Source organism: Chionomys nivalis, chromosome 24 (assembly GCF_950005125.1).
Source record: "Chionomys nivalis chromosome 24, mChiNiv1.1, whole genome shotgun sequence".
Classification (NCBI taxonomy): Eukaryota; Metazoa; Chordata; class Mammalia; order Rodentia; family Cricetidae; genus Chionomys; species Chionomys nivalis.
In genome coordinates this window covers 15,602,142-15,617,438 of record NC_080109.1, presented here as the reverse complement: position 1 = coordinate 15,617,438, position 15,297 = coordinate 15,602,142, and the positions used below count along the sequence as shown (strand labels likewise).

The window sequence follows — 15,297 nt, the reverse complement described above, 5'->3', positions numbered from 1 at the left end:
CACTGTGAACAGAAAAGTAAATCCTGACCCAATTCTAGCAGTGGTTAATTGTTAAAGCCATTTTCATCGGCTCTTCTCCCCCTACCATCCATGTGCTGGATAAAGTATTCGGATTATTTATTTCAGTGGAAGAGGCTACAATTTCAGATATTAATGTCTATAGAAATACTATCTCTAGGGCTGGGGAGGTCATCCCACAAATAAAATGCTTGCTGCCGGGCGGTGGTGGCTCACGCCTTTAATCCCAGCACTTGGGAGGCAGAGACAGGTGAATCTCTGTGAGTTCGAGACCAGCCTGGTCTACAAGAGCTAGCTCCAGGGCAGGCTCCAAAGCCACAGAGAAACCCTGTCTCGAAAAACCTTAAAAAAATAAATAAATAAAAATAAAATGCTTGCTGCACAAGCTTGAAGACATAACTTTGGACCCCTAAGCACTCATGTGCAAAGCTCGGGGAGGAGGCATCTCTGCAATCCCAGCACTAGGAGGTGGGGACAGGAGGAGCCTAAGGACTGATAGACACCCAATCTAGCCAATTAAAGGTGAGTGCTACATTCAGAACAAGACTGTTTCAAAAAATAAAGTGGAGAGTAATAGAGGAAGACTTTTGGTTTCCACATGCACACACACGTACACTCACAACTACACCCACATGTACACAAACCACTACACCACATGCACTCATACATACAGCTACACCAAATTCACACAAACATACAACTATACCCACATGCACACATACATACACACCACAAATAAAATCTCCTAACAAAACCTATCTCTGAGCAGTTAAGAAGGCCTGCACATCCCCTTGGTATCTTCTCCCACTAACCTGTACATGCCTTGACCAAGCAGAGACTATGGTTTATTCATCACTGGTGCCCAATATAACCTATGATATCCAGCAGCTCCTAGTAAGTCAGGAAACGTTAGCTCAGTGAACATCCTTCCCATCACACTGTCTTCCTAGCTCTGCATGCCAAATCTTACATTTGTACTGCTGGTTGATGCTAACAGCTTGCCCATCATTAGGGGAAGAATTATCAAACTTGTAGCATTATTGCTTTTACTCTTAGATGTTCAAACTAGCCGCATAAGTGCACACATGATCAAGACGGTGCACTTGTAATACGAAAGCAGTCCTCAGCCAGCTGGTTTTCACTCTGCACTCTTCTCTTAATAGCCGCCAACCGTAATGAGTTAGACATTGATGTGCCCTACGGTCTGAGAATTGCTCCAACTGTAAAACTAAGGCAGAGCAAGTGCTCGGGCTCACAGAGACTCTGGCGAAGGCAACGCGGTAGAAGGGATTCAGCTACGAGTGTTAAACTCGGGTGCCTGATTATCTCGGCTACTTGACTATTCAGAGAGCAGTGAATGTTCAGTGCTCACTCACACCAGAGAGAAACATCTCTTTATTAAAATTACCTCCCAGCTGCATAATATCTGAGCTCCAGAAAGATATTTTAGCCCTTCACTGAAGATTTCCCAAGCTGTATCTCAGATACTTGTGCTAATGACCAAGTGAACAAAACCTCGCACACTTGTGTCTAGTACAAAAGTCAACAAATGTTCTAGGCAGGCCAGCCTATACAGTCCTTATGGCAATCACTCAGTTGTGAATGCAGAGCAAAAAGAGACTTAGCAGATATGTTCACCATTAAATATGGTTACGTTCCAATAAATCTTTCTATAAAAATGCCAGCTGGCCAGATTTGACACACAGGACACTGTTAGCCAATGTCTGGTCAAGGTTACCAATCAAATAATTCAACAAATTATAAAACACAGGCTGACCAGATAGCTCGGTAGTTAAGAGCCTTTGCTGCTCTTGGAGAGGACCTGGGTTCCATTCCCAGCACACAGGCAGCAAAATAAAACCATCCGTAAGCCTGGTTTCAGGTGACCCATTACCTTCTTCTGCCCCTCAGAGGCACCAGGTGACACCTGAGGTACACACATGAGGCACACATGCATACATGCAAGCACACTCTTATGCACAGTAAATCTTTTAAAAACTAAAACCGTGAAAAATTGTCACAAAACTCCCTGTGCTCATGTAACATTTTACAGTTTGTGGAACTTGTTTATGCACGCTGGCTCACTCTGTATACTGTTACATATTCAAGCTGTTATATACACTGTCTCACGTGTGTCCTCTGAAGCCAAGAGATACGTGATGAATGAATAAAGTGGTTTATGTAAGAACTGAGCAAGGATCTGGGCTTCTACTTCAAGACAGAGAGTACTGCATGTTTCTCTTCTACAGGGTTCAGGGCCAGAGTATATTTCCCAGGTGCCTTCTGAGGTTGGGTGTGGCCACGTGATTTAGTAATTTTTTTGTGGCTGAGACAAAAATGTCATGACCAAGGCAACTTATAAAATAAAACACTTAAAAGAAACAAAATAAAGCACTTGTGGGCTTCTGGTTTCAAAGTGTAAGAGTCCATCATGGTGGGACATAGGCATGGCCACAGGAACAGCTTGAGAGGTCACATTTTGATCAACAAGCAGGAGACAGAGAGAGGCACAGTGGGAATAACCCATCTCCCAGGACACACCTCTTCCAACAGGGCCTCACCTGCTCATCGTTCCCAAACAGTTTCAACAGTATTCAAACATAGGAGCTTATGGGGATGAATGTCATTTAAACCATCACAGCATCTGACTAGGTGCTGGACAGTAGAATTGGGGCTCATGCATTAAAATTTCTTCATTAAAATCTGCTTTTTGGGATCCCCCGTTGTCTATCTCATTGCAGTTGGCTGAAAAGGAGATACTGCTAGGCTCTACCTATGTAAGTCATATGTTGACCCCAGCAGAGTCATAAGAGAGTAGGAATCTGGGCCCCTGATTTACCATTTTGATAAAACTACCCAACTCATAACACCTGCATCAGAAAGTTAACACGGTAAGCAGTTGGTACCTGGCCACTGAAACACAGACCCTTATCTAAAGCATCACAAAAAAAAAGTCCATGGTAAAAGATAACCAATGTTAACTTGAGGTTTTATTAGTATTATAATAAACCTTTTTTTGAGACAAGATTTCTCTGTGTAACCCTTGCTGTCTGTAGACCAGGCTGGTCTCAAACTCACAGAGATTCTCCTGCCTCTGCCTCCCGAGTGCTGGGATTAAGGGCATGCACCACCACAGTCCAACTGTATACCCCTGAGCTTACGTTATCTTTAAGCAGCAAGAAAAATGGGAATTTGGTATAATATTTTCCACTGAATGTAGCGTAGGCACTTTCTCCCAGCATCTGCATCTCTCCATCCCCCTTGTGGCTGTGCTGCTTACTGTGGTATGGATGTGCTACCTGTTAAAAATGAGTTCATCATTGAGGTTATGACCCTTTTCTTGCTTCCTCTAATGTGTCTTCCCAGAAGTCCTTTTACAGGACAAATAGGCAGAATCTAGAACTGCTAGACCAAAGGCTGGCCTATGAAACTGCTCTCCGGGAAGCCGATTCTAACCCAGACTAACAGCGCACACAAGTGCCCATTTCCCCAGCTCTTTGCCAACACTGTCGCTCTTTAGAAACCTCCCGCCAGCCCGATAAAGCAAAATAACCTGCTTCTCATTTATTGAACTTTCTCAGTGCTGCGATTGGAACCCGAGGTCTTGCACATCCTAAGCAACGTCCTACCCCTACATCACATCTCCAGCCTTCATTGCGTCTTTGAAAGCACCATGGCGAAAGCCCACCACCCTGAACATGCCCAAGCCTATATAAAGGCACCATCAAGCCATATTTTAGCCTACTTCCCTTGCATTTTTTTAAACAAACACTCACCCTGTTGAATCTACAGCAGATCTGGAAAATTTTATCATTAATAAGGTGACCTGCGTTTAATTTATACAATTAGGCTAAGTGATAAGAAGCAGAATAACTTGTGGATTTCAAGGACTTCACATGAAAGCGGTTGGTACAAATGGCCCGATGTTGACTCTCCTCATAGGGTACTGAGCACTGCAGAATGAGTAGGATTGTCAGAACTGAGGGAACAATCTGTTTCTTCATATGTGCATACTAAGTAATAGCCTATGTGCTAATTAAATTTTAATTTACTGCCTTAATTTGCCGCTTCCTTGGAGGTTTTTCCTGTCTCACATGCCTGACTTATTTCTGGTTTGGACTACACCAAAGGTAGGTAAACAAGCAGGTACAAGAGGAGACTTAACGAAGACACACAAGTAGAAACCTGAGGCTGGTTGTCAAAATTAGGAGAAGAGATGAAGCACAGACAAGGCCCGTAAACTCGGAGGACAAAGACTAAAAGTGACAGCTTATGTTGCTGGTGGAAGGAAGTGACATCGTCTGAAGGACGAGGTACTGAGCACTAGACAAAGGAAGAGTGCTCACTTAGCCGGGTCTCAACCCCAGTGCCACCCCCCGCCCTGCACACACTTAAACAAAAAATGTCATGCCACCCAGTAAACAGAAAGAGAATGTGTGTCAGGGATGTAACACTATAGCAACAGTTATCAACTCAGATTTCATCGGATTGTTGCTATGGTGATTTGAGTGGGAATGAACACACATACACACACACACACCACTAACTCACAAGTTTGAATGGGTGGTCCCCAGTTAACAGAACTGTTTGAGTAGGACTAGGAGGTGTGGCCTCATTGAAATAAGTGTGGGCTTGCTAGAAGAGGTGTATCCCTGGGAGTGGGCTTTGAGGGTCCTCTCTCTCTCTCTCTCTCTCTCTCTCTCTCTCTCTCTCTCTTTCTGGATCAGGATATAAAACACTCAGCTACTGCTCCAGTACCCTGTCTGCCTGCTTCCCACATGATGATCATGAACTTACACTCTGAAACTGTAGGCACGCCCTAATTAAACGATTTCTTTGATAAGAGTTACCTTGGCCATGGTGTCTCCTCACAGCAATAGAACAGTAACTAGACCATTGTTCTCATGCAGTTCAGGGCTGCTACCTAGCCTGCCACTATCTGCCTCACTTTGCTCTGGTTAGTGACTAGACACAGCTTAAGAACAACCCACTTCTGCTCACAAAGAGTCGACAGCAGGCTCCAAGGTCTTAACAGCTAACTCGGCTCAAAGCCAGCGTGGCCCCAATTACTGATTACCTTCATGGATCTGCGTTTAGTTCTATAAACCAAATGTCACTACATTTTATTTTTATGACCAAATAATATAGACCGAGAAATCTAGTGAAAAGGCAACAGCAAAAAATAGAAGAGCCCATGTAAGAGAGATCATGAGACAAGAACACGGATGCCCAGAGAGAAAGAGAGAGGCATGCAAGCACGGGGAAACGGAGAGGCTTCAGTCTCTACCCGTCACATTCTCCCTTTATCCCCTGGTGCATAGGTTGCTCTTATATCCACTGCTTCTTTGAGAAGAAACACATTTAAGGATTTAAGCAGATAGAGAATACAAAAGGGGTTGGGAATGGCTGCAAAGGAGGGTACACCTGGATAAGGGGAGGTCTGGCCAAATTTTCATTATTTTGCGAATTAAGCGGTAAATAAATAAGAGCCAAGACTCCTCTCCCGAAGACCCATTGCACCCCGTATACTGCGCCTTACTCTGCTTTCTGTTACTGCCTTCCCTCACTTTCCTGGTTAATGGGGTACAATTTCAGATATTTGAAATGAAATAATGAATTGAAAAGACGCATGGAGATGGATGAGCTTAGAGAAAAAGGTTCAAAAAGAAACCAAGGGAATAAATGGCAGGGTGGTCCCGTCACACCTGCCCTTCCGGTGTCACTTCCCTTCTCCACGGATCTCTGAACCTACATTTAGTGAGGATGAGACAGGCCCACTTACATGGCCTCTCGATTTTGTCTTTGTCCACACTCCCTGGATAGACAGACGATACATCAATCTTAGAGAAAAACAAGAAGCAACAGGTCACTGGGTTAGGCAAAAGCCTTATGTCACACACCTCAATTACTGTGACGTCGCCTTTAAACAGATCAATGGAAGGAATCATTTACCATTCTTCAAAGTGACATCTGAAGTAACTCTAGCTCACTCATGGTAGCTCCTGCTCTGTGGACTGTAATTAGAGAAGTAATGGATCATTTGTCAAAGCCTCAATGACTAGGGTGCATGACCCTGATATGCCCAGACCAATTTCTCCAGTCGACTACAGGCTCCTTCCTCAGCTTTTGCCTTTGCTTTTCTCTGTGCTTTTAGATTTTTGTTTCCTAAAGTACTCCTTTGATATCACCTATTTATTCCAAAGTTTACCATCTTCCCTCTTGTCTCTCAAAGTCAGTCAAAGTCCCCCGAGGCATACCGAAAATCCACATCCTGCTCATTTTTACCCCATTGCTTCTCTGCACAGAACTCTATGCAACCCGCTATGTGCCTTCCTGCCCCCCGTTCAGGGAGTGCCCATTAACAAGCATGTGAATTCAAAAGAATGTCAAGCAAATCTTTGGTGGTGGGGAAGAAGGCATCCACAGAAAAAGCTGAGATGTCTTTAACAAGATCCTAGTGAGCTCTTTTTCATGGCACCTCTTCGGTGGTCTTCCATGTAAGGATGAAGCTGAATCTCTTCTTCCCAGTCAGATGAATGCAAGCGTCACACTTTCCAGAGAAGCACATGGCTGCAGACATATCTCTGAGGCTCTTGGTGAAGAGTGGAAGAGTGTGTGGTCTGATCAGTAGTGGGAAGGACAAGAAGGTTTTCCCATGAAGCAAAGTGTCTTGACCCACAGCAGAGTATGCTCTTTTTTGTTTGTTTGTTTGTTTGTTTGTTTGTTTGTTTGTTTTAATTTTCGAGACAGGGTTTCTCCGTGGCTTTTTGGTTCCTGTCCTGGAGCTAGCTCTTATAAGCTAGCTCTTATCTCACAGAGATCCGCCTGCCTCTGCCTCCCGAGTGCTGGGATTAAAGGTGTGCGCCTCCACCGCCCGGCTGAGTATGCTCGTTTTGGAGTAAAGGAAATTCTTGTTACAGACCAGGAACTGGAGAGAGGAAGTGCAAGTCAGCTCAAAGATGCATTGGGAATGCCAATCCGAGTGTTCTCAATGTGGTGATTTTTTTTTGTTGTTTATTTCCCAGATAATGTCACCCTAGAACTCACAGAGATCTGCTGCCTCTGCCTCACAAGTATTGGGAGTAAAGGCATATGGCACTATGCCCAGCTCAAATGGACAGATGTTTCTGTGCTTTGGTGGTTAGGACCCAAAAGAGCTAGCAGGATTCTAAAGCTCTTCAGTCTCTCTAAAGATGATGATGTCTGCCAATATGCTGTCAGAAAGCTCTTAAACAAAGAAGGTAAGAAGCCCAAGACCAAACCATCCATGATTCAACATCTTGTGTCCTGCAACACAAATGTCAACATATTGCTCTGAAGAAACAATGCGCTAAGAAAAATAATGAGAAGGCTGAAGGATGTGCTAGACTTTGACCAAGAGAAGGAAGGCAGTCAAAGAAAAACATCAGAAACAGATTGCCAAGAGATGTAGTCTGTCCTCTGAGTGTTTCTAAGTCTGAGTTCAGTCAAAAAGTCTTTTTTTTTTTTTTCTGGTGGAAGAAGCATTTATTTAAATGAGTTCTGAAAATACAGTCACCTGAAGGGACCGTCAGGCATATATATATGACATCCTGTGGCTCTGCTGGACATAGCAGAGAGCCCACCAGTGGCTGTCCAGCCAAGCCTAGAGTAACCACATCAGTCCCTAGCAAGTGTTCCAGGCTGGCATGTGTAGATCCAGCCAGGGAATTGAAGGAAATTTAGGATGAGACGTCAAACCCTGACCCCCACCCAGAGAAACTGCTGCTCAGCAGACTGAATTTTCACATTCCAAGCCTCAACCATACTTCAGAAAGCTCAGGGGCCTTGCTGTAGACTGAACACTCTTTTTTTTTTTTTTTTTGTTAAAGATTTCTGCCTTCTCCCCGCCACCACCTCCCATTCCCCCCCCCCATCAAGTCCCCCTTCCTCATCATCCCTAAGAGTAATCCGGGTTCCCTGCCCTGTGGGAAGTCCAAGGACCACCCACCTCCATCCAGGTCTAGTAAGGTGAGCGCATCCAAACTGCCTAGGCTCCCACAAAGCCAGTACGTGCAGTAGGATCAAAAACCCATTGCCATTGTTCTTGAGTTCTCAGTAGTCCTCATTGTCCATTATGTTCAGCAAGTCCGGTTTTATCCCATGCTTTTTCAGACCCAGGCCAGCTGGCCTTGGTGAGTTCCTGACAGAACATCCCCATTGTCTCAATGTGTGGGTGCACCCCTTGCGGTCCTGAGTTCCTTGCTCGTGCTCTGTCTCCTGCTCTTGATTTGGACCTTGAGATTTCAGTCCGGTGCTCCAATGTGGGTCTTTGTCTCTGTCTCCTTTCATCGCCTAAATGTTTTTCTTTGGGTTCACCTTCTTAACTAGCTTCTCTAGGATCACGCATAATAGGCTCAACGTCCCCTATTCATGGCTAGAGGAACAAATAAATGACCAGACCTTGAACCACCAAAACCAAAAGAACGGGGAAGATTTTACAGAGAGCACAGTCAATGGCTCTCAGCTGTCTACATCTCCAACAAAGCAGCAACGTCCGAAGACAGGAACAGGGACTGGAAACCCAGGCTACAAAGCCAGGCAACAGGATTAAAGTGCCAGCTCCACCAATTATGGTGTGACCTAGGGAAAGTTCAGGTTCTCTCTCTGTGTGCCCACATGTCAGGTTTGTCATCTCAGAAACAAAGATAATAACCACACCTACTTCACAGAGGTATCAAGAAGAGTGCTACTTATCAAATTTGTATAATGAACTTGATTTATCATTTGCTGTAGAAATCTCCATCCTTTTCCTTACATACCATCCTCTAAGGAATACCATTCCTTAAGTAATTTAGCTAGCTACTTTGCTCTGTGGGCATAAGATGTATGCAAATGACACATACAATGATGTAAACTCTGTCTCTTGAAATCAAATTTTCAAAATCAACCTGTGATCAAAACACAGGAAGATAATTGTGAGCACAGAAGAATGGAAAACACTGAGAGATTATAGGAGGACTTTAAAGAGGCAAAGAGAAAGCTATGGCCATTAGATGTCTTAGACAAGGGTTCTAGTTGCAAGAACAGGACACAGGGGATGCAGAGGATCCGCTCAGCAGGCTGCAGGGCCTGGCTCAATCCCAGCACAGCAATGAGAGTGCAGCAAAGTGTTAAAGGGACAGAAAGGTGGCCAGTGAAATGGCAGAAGGGACGTGGCTGTCTGTGAAGTGACTTGATGGATTTGTCTAATTAAAAAGGATAATATCTCTCCTCAGCTCAAAACCTTAAATTGCCAAAAAAAAAAAAAAAAAAAAAAAAACAACTGAATTCCTTACCCCGGGTTACCAGGGCTTTATTCTAACACCTGGCCTTGCCTCTTCTTAAACTCTAGAGGGGGGCAGCTGGTTGCCAATCCACTCCACCCACAATGGGGTCCTGGGCTGGAAAGTTTACATCAACTTGACACAAGCTGAAATCATCCAAGAGGAAGAAGTCCCAATTTTAAAAAAATGCATCAATAAGGTCCAGCTGTAGGCAAGCCTGTAGGGTATTTTCTTAATTAGCGATTGATGGGGGAGGGCCCAGCTCACTGTGAGTGATGCCATCCCTGAGCTAGAGGTCTTGGCTGAGCAAGCTAGAGAGAGCAAGCCAGTAAGCAGCACCCCACCATGGCCTTTGCATCAGCCCCTACCTCCTGGTTCTAGACCTGTGTGAGTTCCTGCCTGACTTCCTTCAGTGATGGACTAAAATGTGGCAGAGTAAGCCAAATAAACCCTTTCTTTCAGAACTTGCTTTTGGTCCTGTGGTTTCATCACAGTGACAGCTGCCCTAATTAAGGCAGGCTCCAAATTGCTTTCAGGCTTCTTTCTAAAACTAAACTCTACCTGGGTATCTTTATTCTGATACCTGGCCTTCCCTACTCCTCAAACTTCAACCCTTTCTAGCCACCTGCTGTGATCTTCCTTATTCCTTATTTTTTTAAAGCTCAAAACCCCTTGGGCTGGAGAGATGGCTCAGAGCCTAAGAGCACTGGCAGCTCTTCCAGAGGTCCTGAGTTCAATTCCCAGCAACCATGTAGTAGCTCACAACCATCTGTCATGAGATCTGGTGCAAAGTATACATGCAGAAGGAACATTGTATGCATAATAAATAAAAAAAAAAATCTTGCGTTGACTTTTCCACACTCAAGAACCTCTGAAAAGGTCTCCTTCTATCACAGGGCTAAGAGCATGCCTGTGTACTGGATCAGGGGTCACTGTAAGGGCAAATAATTTGATTAATCTCCATGTCCCTAACCAGTACCTTGTCAAGTACTCAGCGTGTCCCTATGGATAGCACAAATTCACTATTATCAGTTAATAATTTTATAAGATAACAAATAACATTTAAGGGGAAAAGGGGGCTGATCAAACAGCTCAGAAAATAAAGGTGCTTGCCTGATGGCTGACAACCTCAGTTCAGCCCCTGGATCCCACGAATTGACAGGAGAGGGCCCAAGTCCTGGAAATTGTCCTCTAGAATCACATGTGTGCCATGGCATGCCCACATGTCTGCACTCGCATACACAGACACCGGCATGCTACTAAAAGTAAAGAGTGTCAAGAATTCGCTAAGGTGCTCCTCTCCCCGCTCCCTAAACAGCAGTTTGGGGCTGAGAGCTTAAACGGTGTTAATATAAGTGATATCTCAAATATCAAAATAACTCACATCTCCTAAAAACCAACAATTGGTACAAGTGGAAAGGGCAGGAATAGAAGGGCTAATATAATACATGTATTACAGTTATAATACATGATAGGAACTGGAGGGCTCAGGTCCAGCTGCAGATCTGCTCTGTGTGTGCAAAAAAAAAAAAAAAAAAAAAAAAGCCCGTGTAGCATCTGTGCCTAATATTTCTCTTTATGACAGAGTAGCAGTGCTATGGTTGATTCTGACTCCAGAAACCTAAGACTTGCTCCAACACGGACATCTGCCCTTTTGTAAGGCATGCTACCCAGAGTGCACTGTTGGCAAGCAAGCTACTGAACCACAGGGGGATCTAGCAGACGGTACCCAAGTTCTAGGTCAAAGTGCTTTTGACACCCCCAGGATGAATTCGGTTTCCTGTCCATTAAAGTAGATGAGATAGACATGATTCTTATCTCTTTATTTCTTTTTACACCCTCCCCCTACTTCTCGGGGGGGGGTGTATGGGTGTGTGTGTGTGTGCACGCGCGCGCATGCACCCAATAGTATATGAGTAGAAATCAGAAGACAACTTCCAGGAATTGTTTCTTTCCTTCCACCATGTGACTTTTGGAGGTCAAACTCAGGTTGTCAAGATTGGCAGTCGGCACCTTTGCCAACTGAACCATCTCATCTCCCCAGTTGCCTATTATCCCAATTTCTAATGATACTGTGTTCTCTGTCTACAGTTCTTTTAGAGATATTGCACCATAACCCTCCTTATCACTCCACAAGGGTAAGGGAGTTTTCTGTTGTCTTGTTGCTAAAAGAAGAAGTGTAAGATCATAGATATCTTGAGCTTATAAAAACAAGCTGTACCTGCCTCAAGCTGTTCTCTGTCTGATTCTATATTACAATGAGGCCCTGTTTGAAAAACCATTGAGATGATTCTCCAGCTTGGAGATTTAGCAGGTTAAACCAAAATCTGAGGCTAATATAGCAATAATTTTCTAAGCATGCAATAAATACAAATATATTTACATAAAATATACAAATGTAAAACAAATATACTTAAAAATACAAATGTACAAATCCACATTTTACATTTAATAAGACAGCTTCAAGTTCCACCAAAACTTGGGGTCTCTTCGATCTTTCTGCCTGTGAATGAAAATTTCTCAACTTTGGAACCCAGTGAACTGAGCCTCGTCACTGATGTCATTATTCAATAATACAACTTAGACGTCACGAGATTTAAACTCTATCAGCGTTACACACTCTGCATACCCCTAGGAGATCCTTGTCAAAACTGGTCTGGAATTTATAAGAAATAGTTCTTCAAAAATGGCCTTGCAGCGGACAATGAAGGCTGATGAGAAGCCAAGGACAATGGCACTAGGTTTCGATCCTAATACATGAACTGGCTTTGTGGGAGCGTAGCCTGTTTGGATGCTCACCTTCCTGGACCTAGATAGAAGTGGGAGGACCTTGGTCTTCATGTAGAGCAGGGAATTTGGACTGCTCTTCAGTATCGAGAGGGAGGGGGAGTGGACTAGGGGGAGGAGAAGTGGAGTGGGGATAGGGGGAGGGGAACAGGGGGAGGGGGCAATATGTGGGAGGAGGGGGAGGGAAATGGGAAACGGGGAGCAGTTGGAAATTTTAAGTAAAAAAGAATAAAAAAAAATGGCCTTGCTACCAACAGAGAAAAATTTAAAAACAGGATGGATTCAGCGAAGAGTTTTTTTCCCAATGAAGATAGATTATTAAAATAAATCAAAGAAAACCTGTTATATAACACACCGAAAAGCTTAATTTAAAAAAAATTACTAAGACTATCTATATGTGAGAACACCTAGCCTGAGTGACATTTTATTTTATCTTTTAAAGTTTATATATAACTGGCAAAGATAATTCAGATCTCTGTAATTTTTAGGAACGAGAGTTTATTTGGACTTCAGTCTTAGAAACCCCATATGTGGTGAAAGGGAAGTTTTTCTCGTTACTTCCACGGCAGTATAAAGTACGTAATCCTGGCAAGGTGTTACACAAAGCCACTAAGTCCTGCACTCGGCACATAACAGATTTCTGAACACATACACTACAACTTTACATGGGAATCACTGTCACGGCCTCTCTGTCAAGGGAACTAAATCCTTCTCTATACCTGGAGAGAGGTTGCTTTCCAGACTCGGAAAATTCAGGGATACTAAGGAAATCACCTGTGGTACCGTGTCTGTGTTTGAATGAACAGCATGACCGGGGCTGTACTGTAAGCACAGCACGCTGAAGTGGCTTCCGCAGGCCAGCGACAACCTGCAGACAGGTTCTCAAAGGGAGCCCTGGCTCAGGAAAGTTACATCGGAAGAAACGCACCTCAATGACCTGGGTGACACACGCATTGCAACTTGAAGATGAGCTTAGAAGACATGGCTCGACATGTCATCTGTGCTGTCTGAGCAGGCAGCAGCTTCTTCTCTCAATACAAGAGCAGTCCCCACACATTTCACATGCCCCGTTCCGAATTCATACTTTAGGATGCTTTCCTAGAGCTCTTGGAGCCGACAGGTTCTCCAGGCACAATACGTGGGTCTTGCTTCCATTTTATCTATGTGGAGCACGCGTGCCATTTCATCTTATAAAGCTAATTCTTTCCCCTAGCCTGACTGCCTTTAATGGACACATATTAGAAACCACCCCTCTGGATTATTGTAGAAAGTTAAAATAGGACTCTGTTCATCGTGATTCAGAGTGAATACGATTTGACAACACTGAAATTAAAACCTACTGTTTGCATCAAACAGAAGACATTTTTAACATGCCTGTGTCCTTGATTTATAGTCCTTGGCTATAACCCAAGACCCCACATTATTGTCCCACAGACCACTTTATTATAATAATGCACTATATTACAGTGATGCATGACTTGTCACCAACCACAACTGCCATTGTACAAATACACATTTACAAGGAACAAACACCTTGACCCAATCAAAAATACCTTTTCAGTTAAGATTAAAGTATAGTATCTCAAATACGTCAATCAACAATCACATAAATCTTTAATTTAATGTGAAAATAAGAAAAGCTTGCCACCTTTTACTATTTAAGCTATCAACTTACCTTAAAACTAGCAGCATAGGTCTTACCTTTTTCTGGACTTAAGTTTTTATACACTTCAAGGTCTGCCATCAAATTTAATATTGCTACACATTATTGGCCAAAGCGATAAAAATTTTCTCTAAAGGCAAAGCCTTTTTCTGCTACACATCTCCAAGAGGGGCGGGGAGAAGGCAGAGAAATCCTTAACAGCCCCAAGAACTTGGCTCATGCTGCCCCTGATGGCATGATGACATCTTCACAGTCCAGGCTTTATAATGGAGGGAAAATAAATCCATGAGATGATTGCAGAAGTTTGTCCTAAAGTGAACAGCGCAGCCAGAGAAGCACAGTGGAAGGAAGCATCTGCTGTGGCTGCCGCGACTGTGGGAATGCAGGCGCTGTGGTTAGTTAGGCTATGAGACCTGCATGCTTAGCGAGAGCGCAGGGCTTAACGCCCTGAAGGCAGTATGCACATTTAATGCCTGGGAACTGGAGGTCTTTAGCCATCAAAGAAACCCTCCTCACCTACGGGGCTCACTGAGAGATACTGATTACCATAGGAGTGACGCAGGCTGAATGCAGAAAATGAACATGCACACACAGAGACACACAGAGGCGCACACACGGACTACATGCACGCTCTTAGAAGCAAACATCACTCCATCAGAGGCAAATGCTCCCATTAAGAAATAATCCGCATGCCATCTTCTGTACCGTAGGCTACTTTTGTTCCGGTTTGGACAAGAGCACATTTGTTCAAATGGTTGAGGCTTTTTTTTCCTTGTTCCACACAACCGTAGCAATGATCACAAAAATGAATGGAATGTTTCCAAATTAGAAGGAAAGAGGATAGTCTCAAAATGTTTATTCGGTGGGAGCTATGTCCCTGTCTTGGGGGAAAGAAATCACACCCCTATAAACGAGTTAATAGCATGGGTCTAAAGAAATCAGTTTTTTGTGAACAAGCTATTATTGCAGCACAGTTTTCCCTAAAGTATATATCTGAAACTTAATCAACTTCTTTGAAGAGATACATTGCTAGACAGATTCCGAGGCTGATAGAGCGGAAGCAATTTATTATTGTCTTGCTTTCAAACATTTGAATTGAGTCTTGCTGCTCTGACTATTAACCTGGTTACTCTCAGAATTCTTTCTAGTGGCTAACCCCTACTCTCATGTTTTTTTCTCCCTAACCTAGACTCACCCCACCCACCTATGGCCCCCCAAGACCCTGAACATCTCCAGTATGCAGAGGACAAAGCCAGTTTCTGCTAGATGACCATCGGGGCCATCCAGCCCAGACGGCTACACCCCATCACCACCACCTCTTTCTCTAAGCTGCTACACTTGTTTCATTCATTCACCTGTTTTCCAACATATAGGTCACTTCCCCAAGTCCGTGAATCTCACTATCTGCTCTTAAATGCTCTTAAGGATCTCATTGGAATGTTAAAGGTATCTGGGGGCTCATATTTAGAATATACTTCTTGCAAGACTCAATCTAATATACCTCCATACACATTATTATACAAGCAGTGAAGATCTTAGAGATCC

At 43.7% G+C, this 15,297-nt stretch overlaps 1 protein-coding gene across 10 annotated transcripts in view; it reads right to left on the bottom strand.

The window, feature by feature from the left end:
• The window catches only part of Plch1 (phospholipase C eta 1), a 144,585-nt gene extending 130,451 nt beyond the window's left edge, over positions 1 to 14,134 (bottom strand). For all 10 annotated transcript variants that reach the window (XM_057757008.1, XM_057757010.1, XM_057757011.1 and 7 more), the window contains exon 1: positions 13,791 to 14,134. In XM_057757008.1, the coding sequence (XP_057612991.1) occupies positions 13,791 to 13,833 (43 nt within the window). In that variant the 5' untranslated portion in view covers positions 13,834 to 14,134. The remainder of the gene's footprint in view (positions 1 to 13,790) is intronic.
• Positions 14,135 to 15,297: the final 1,163 nt, after the last annotated feature.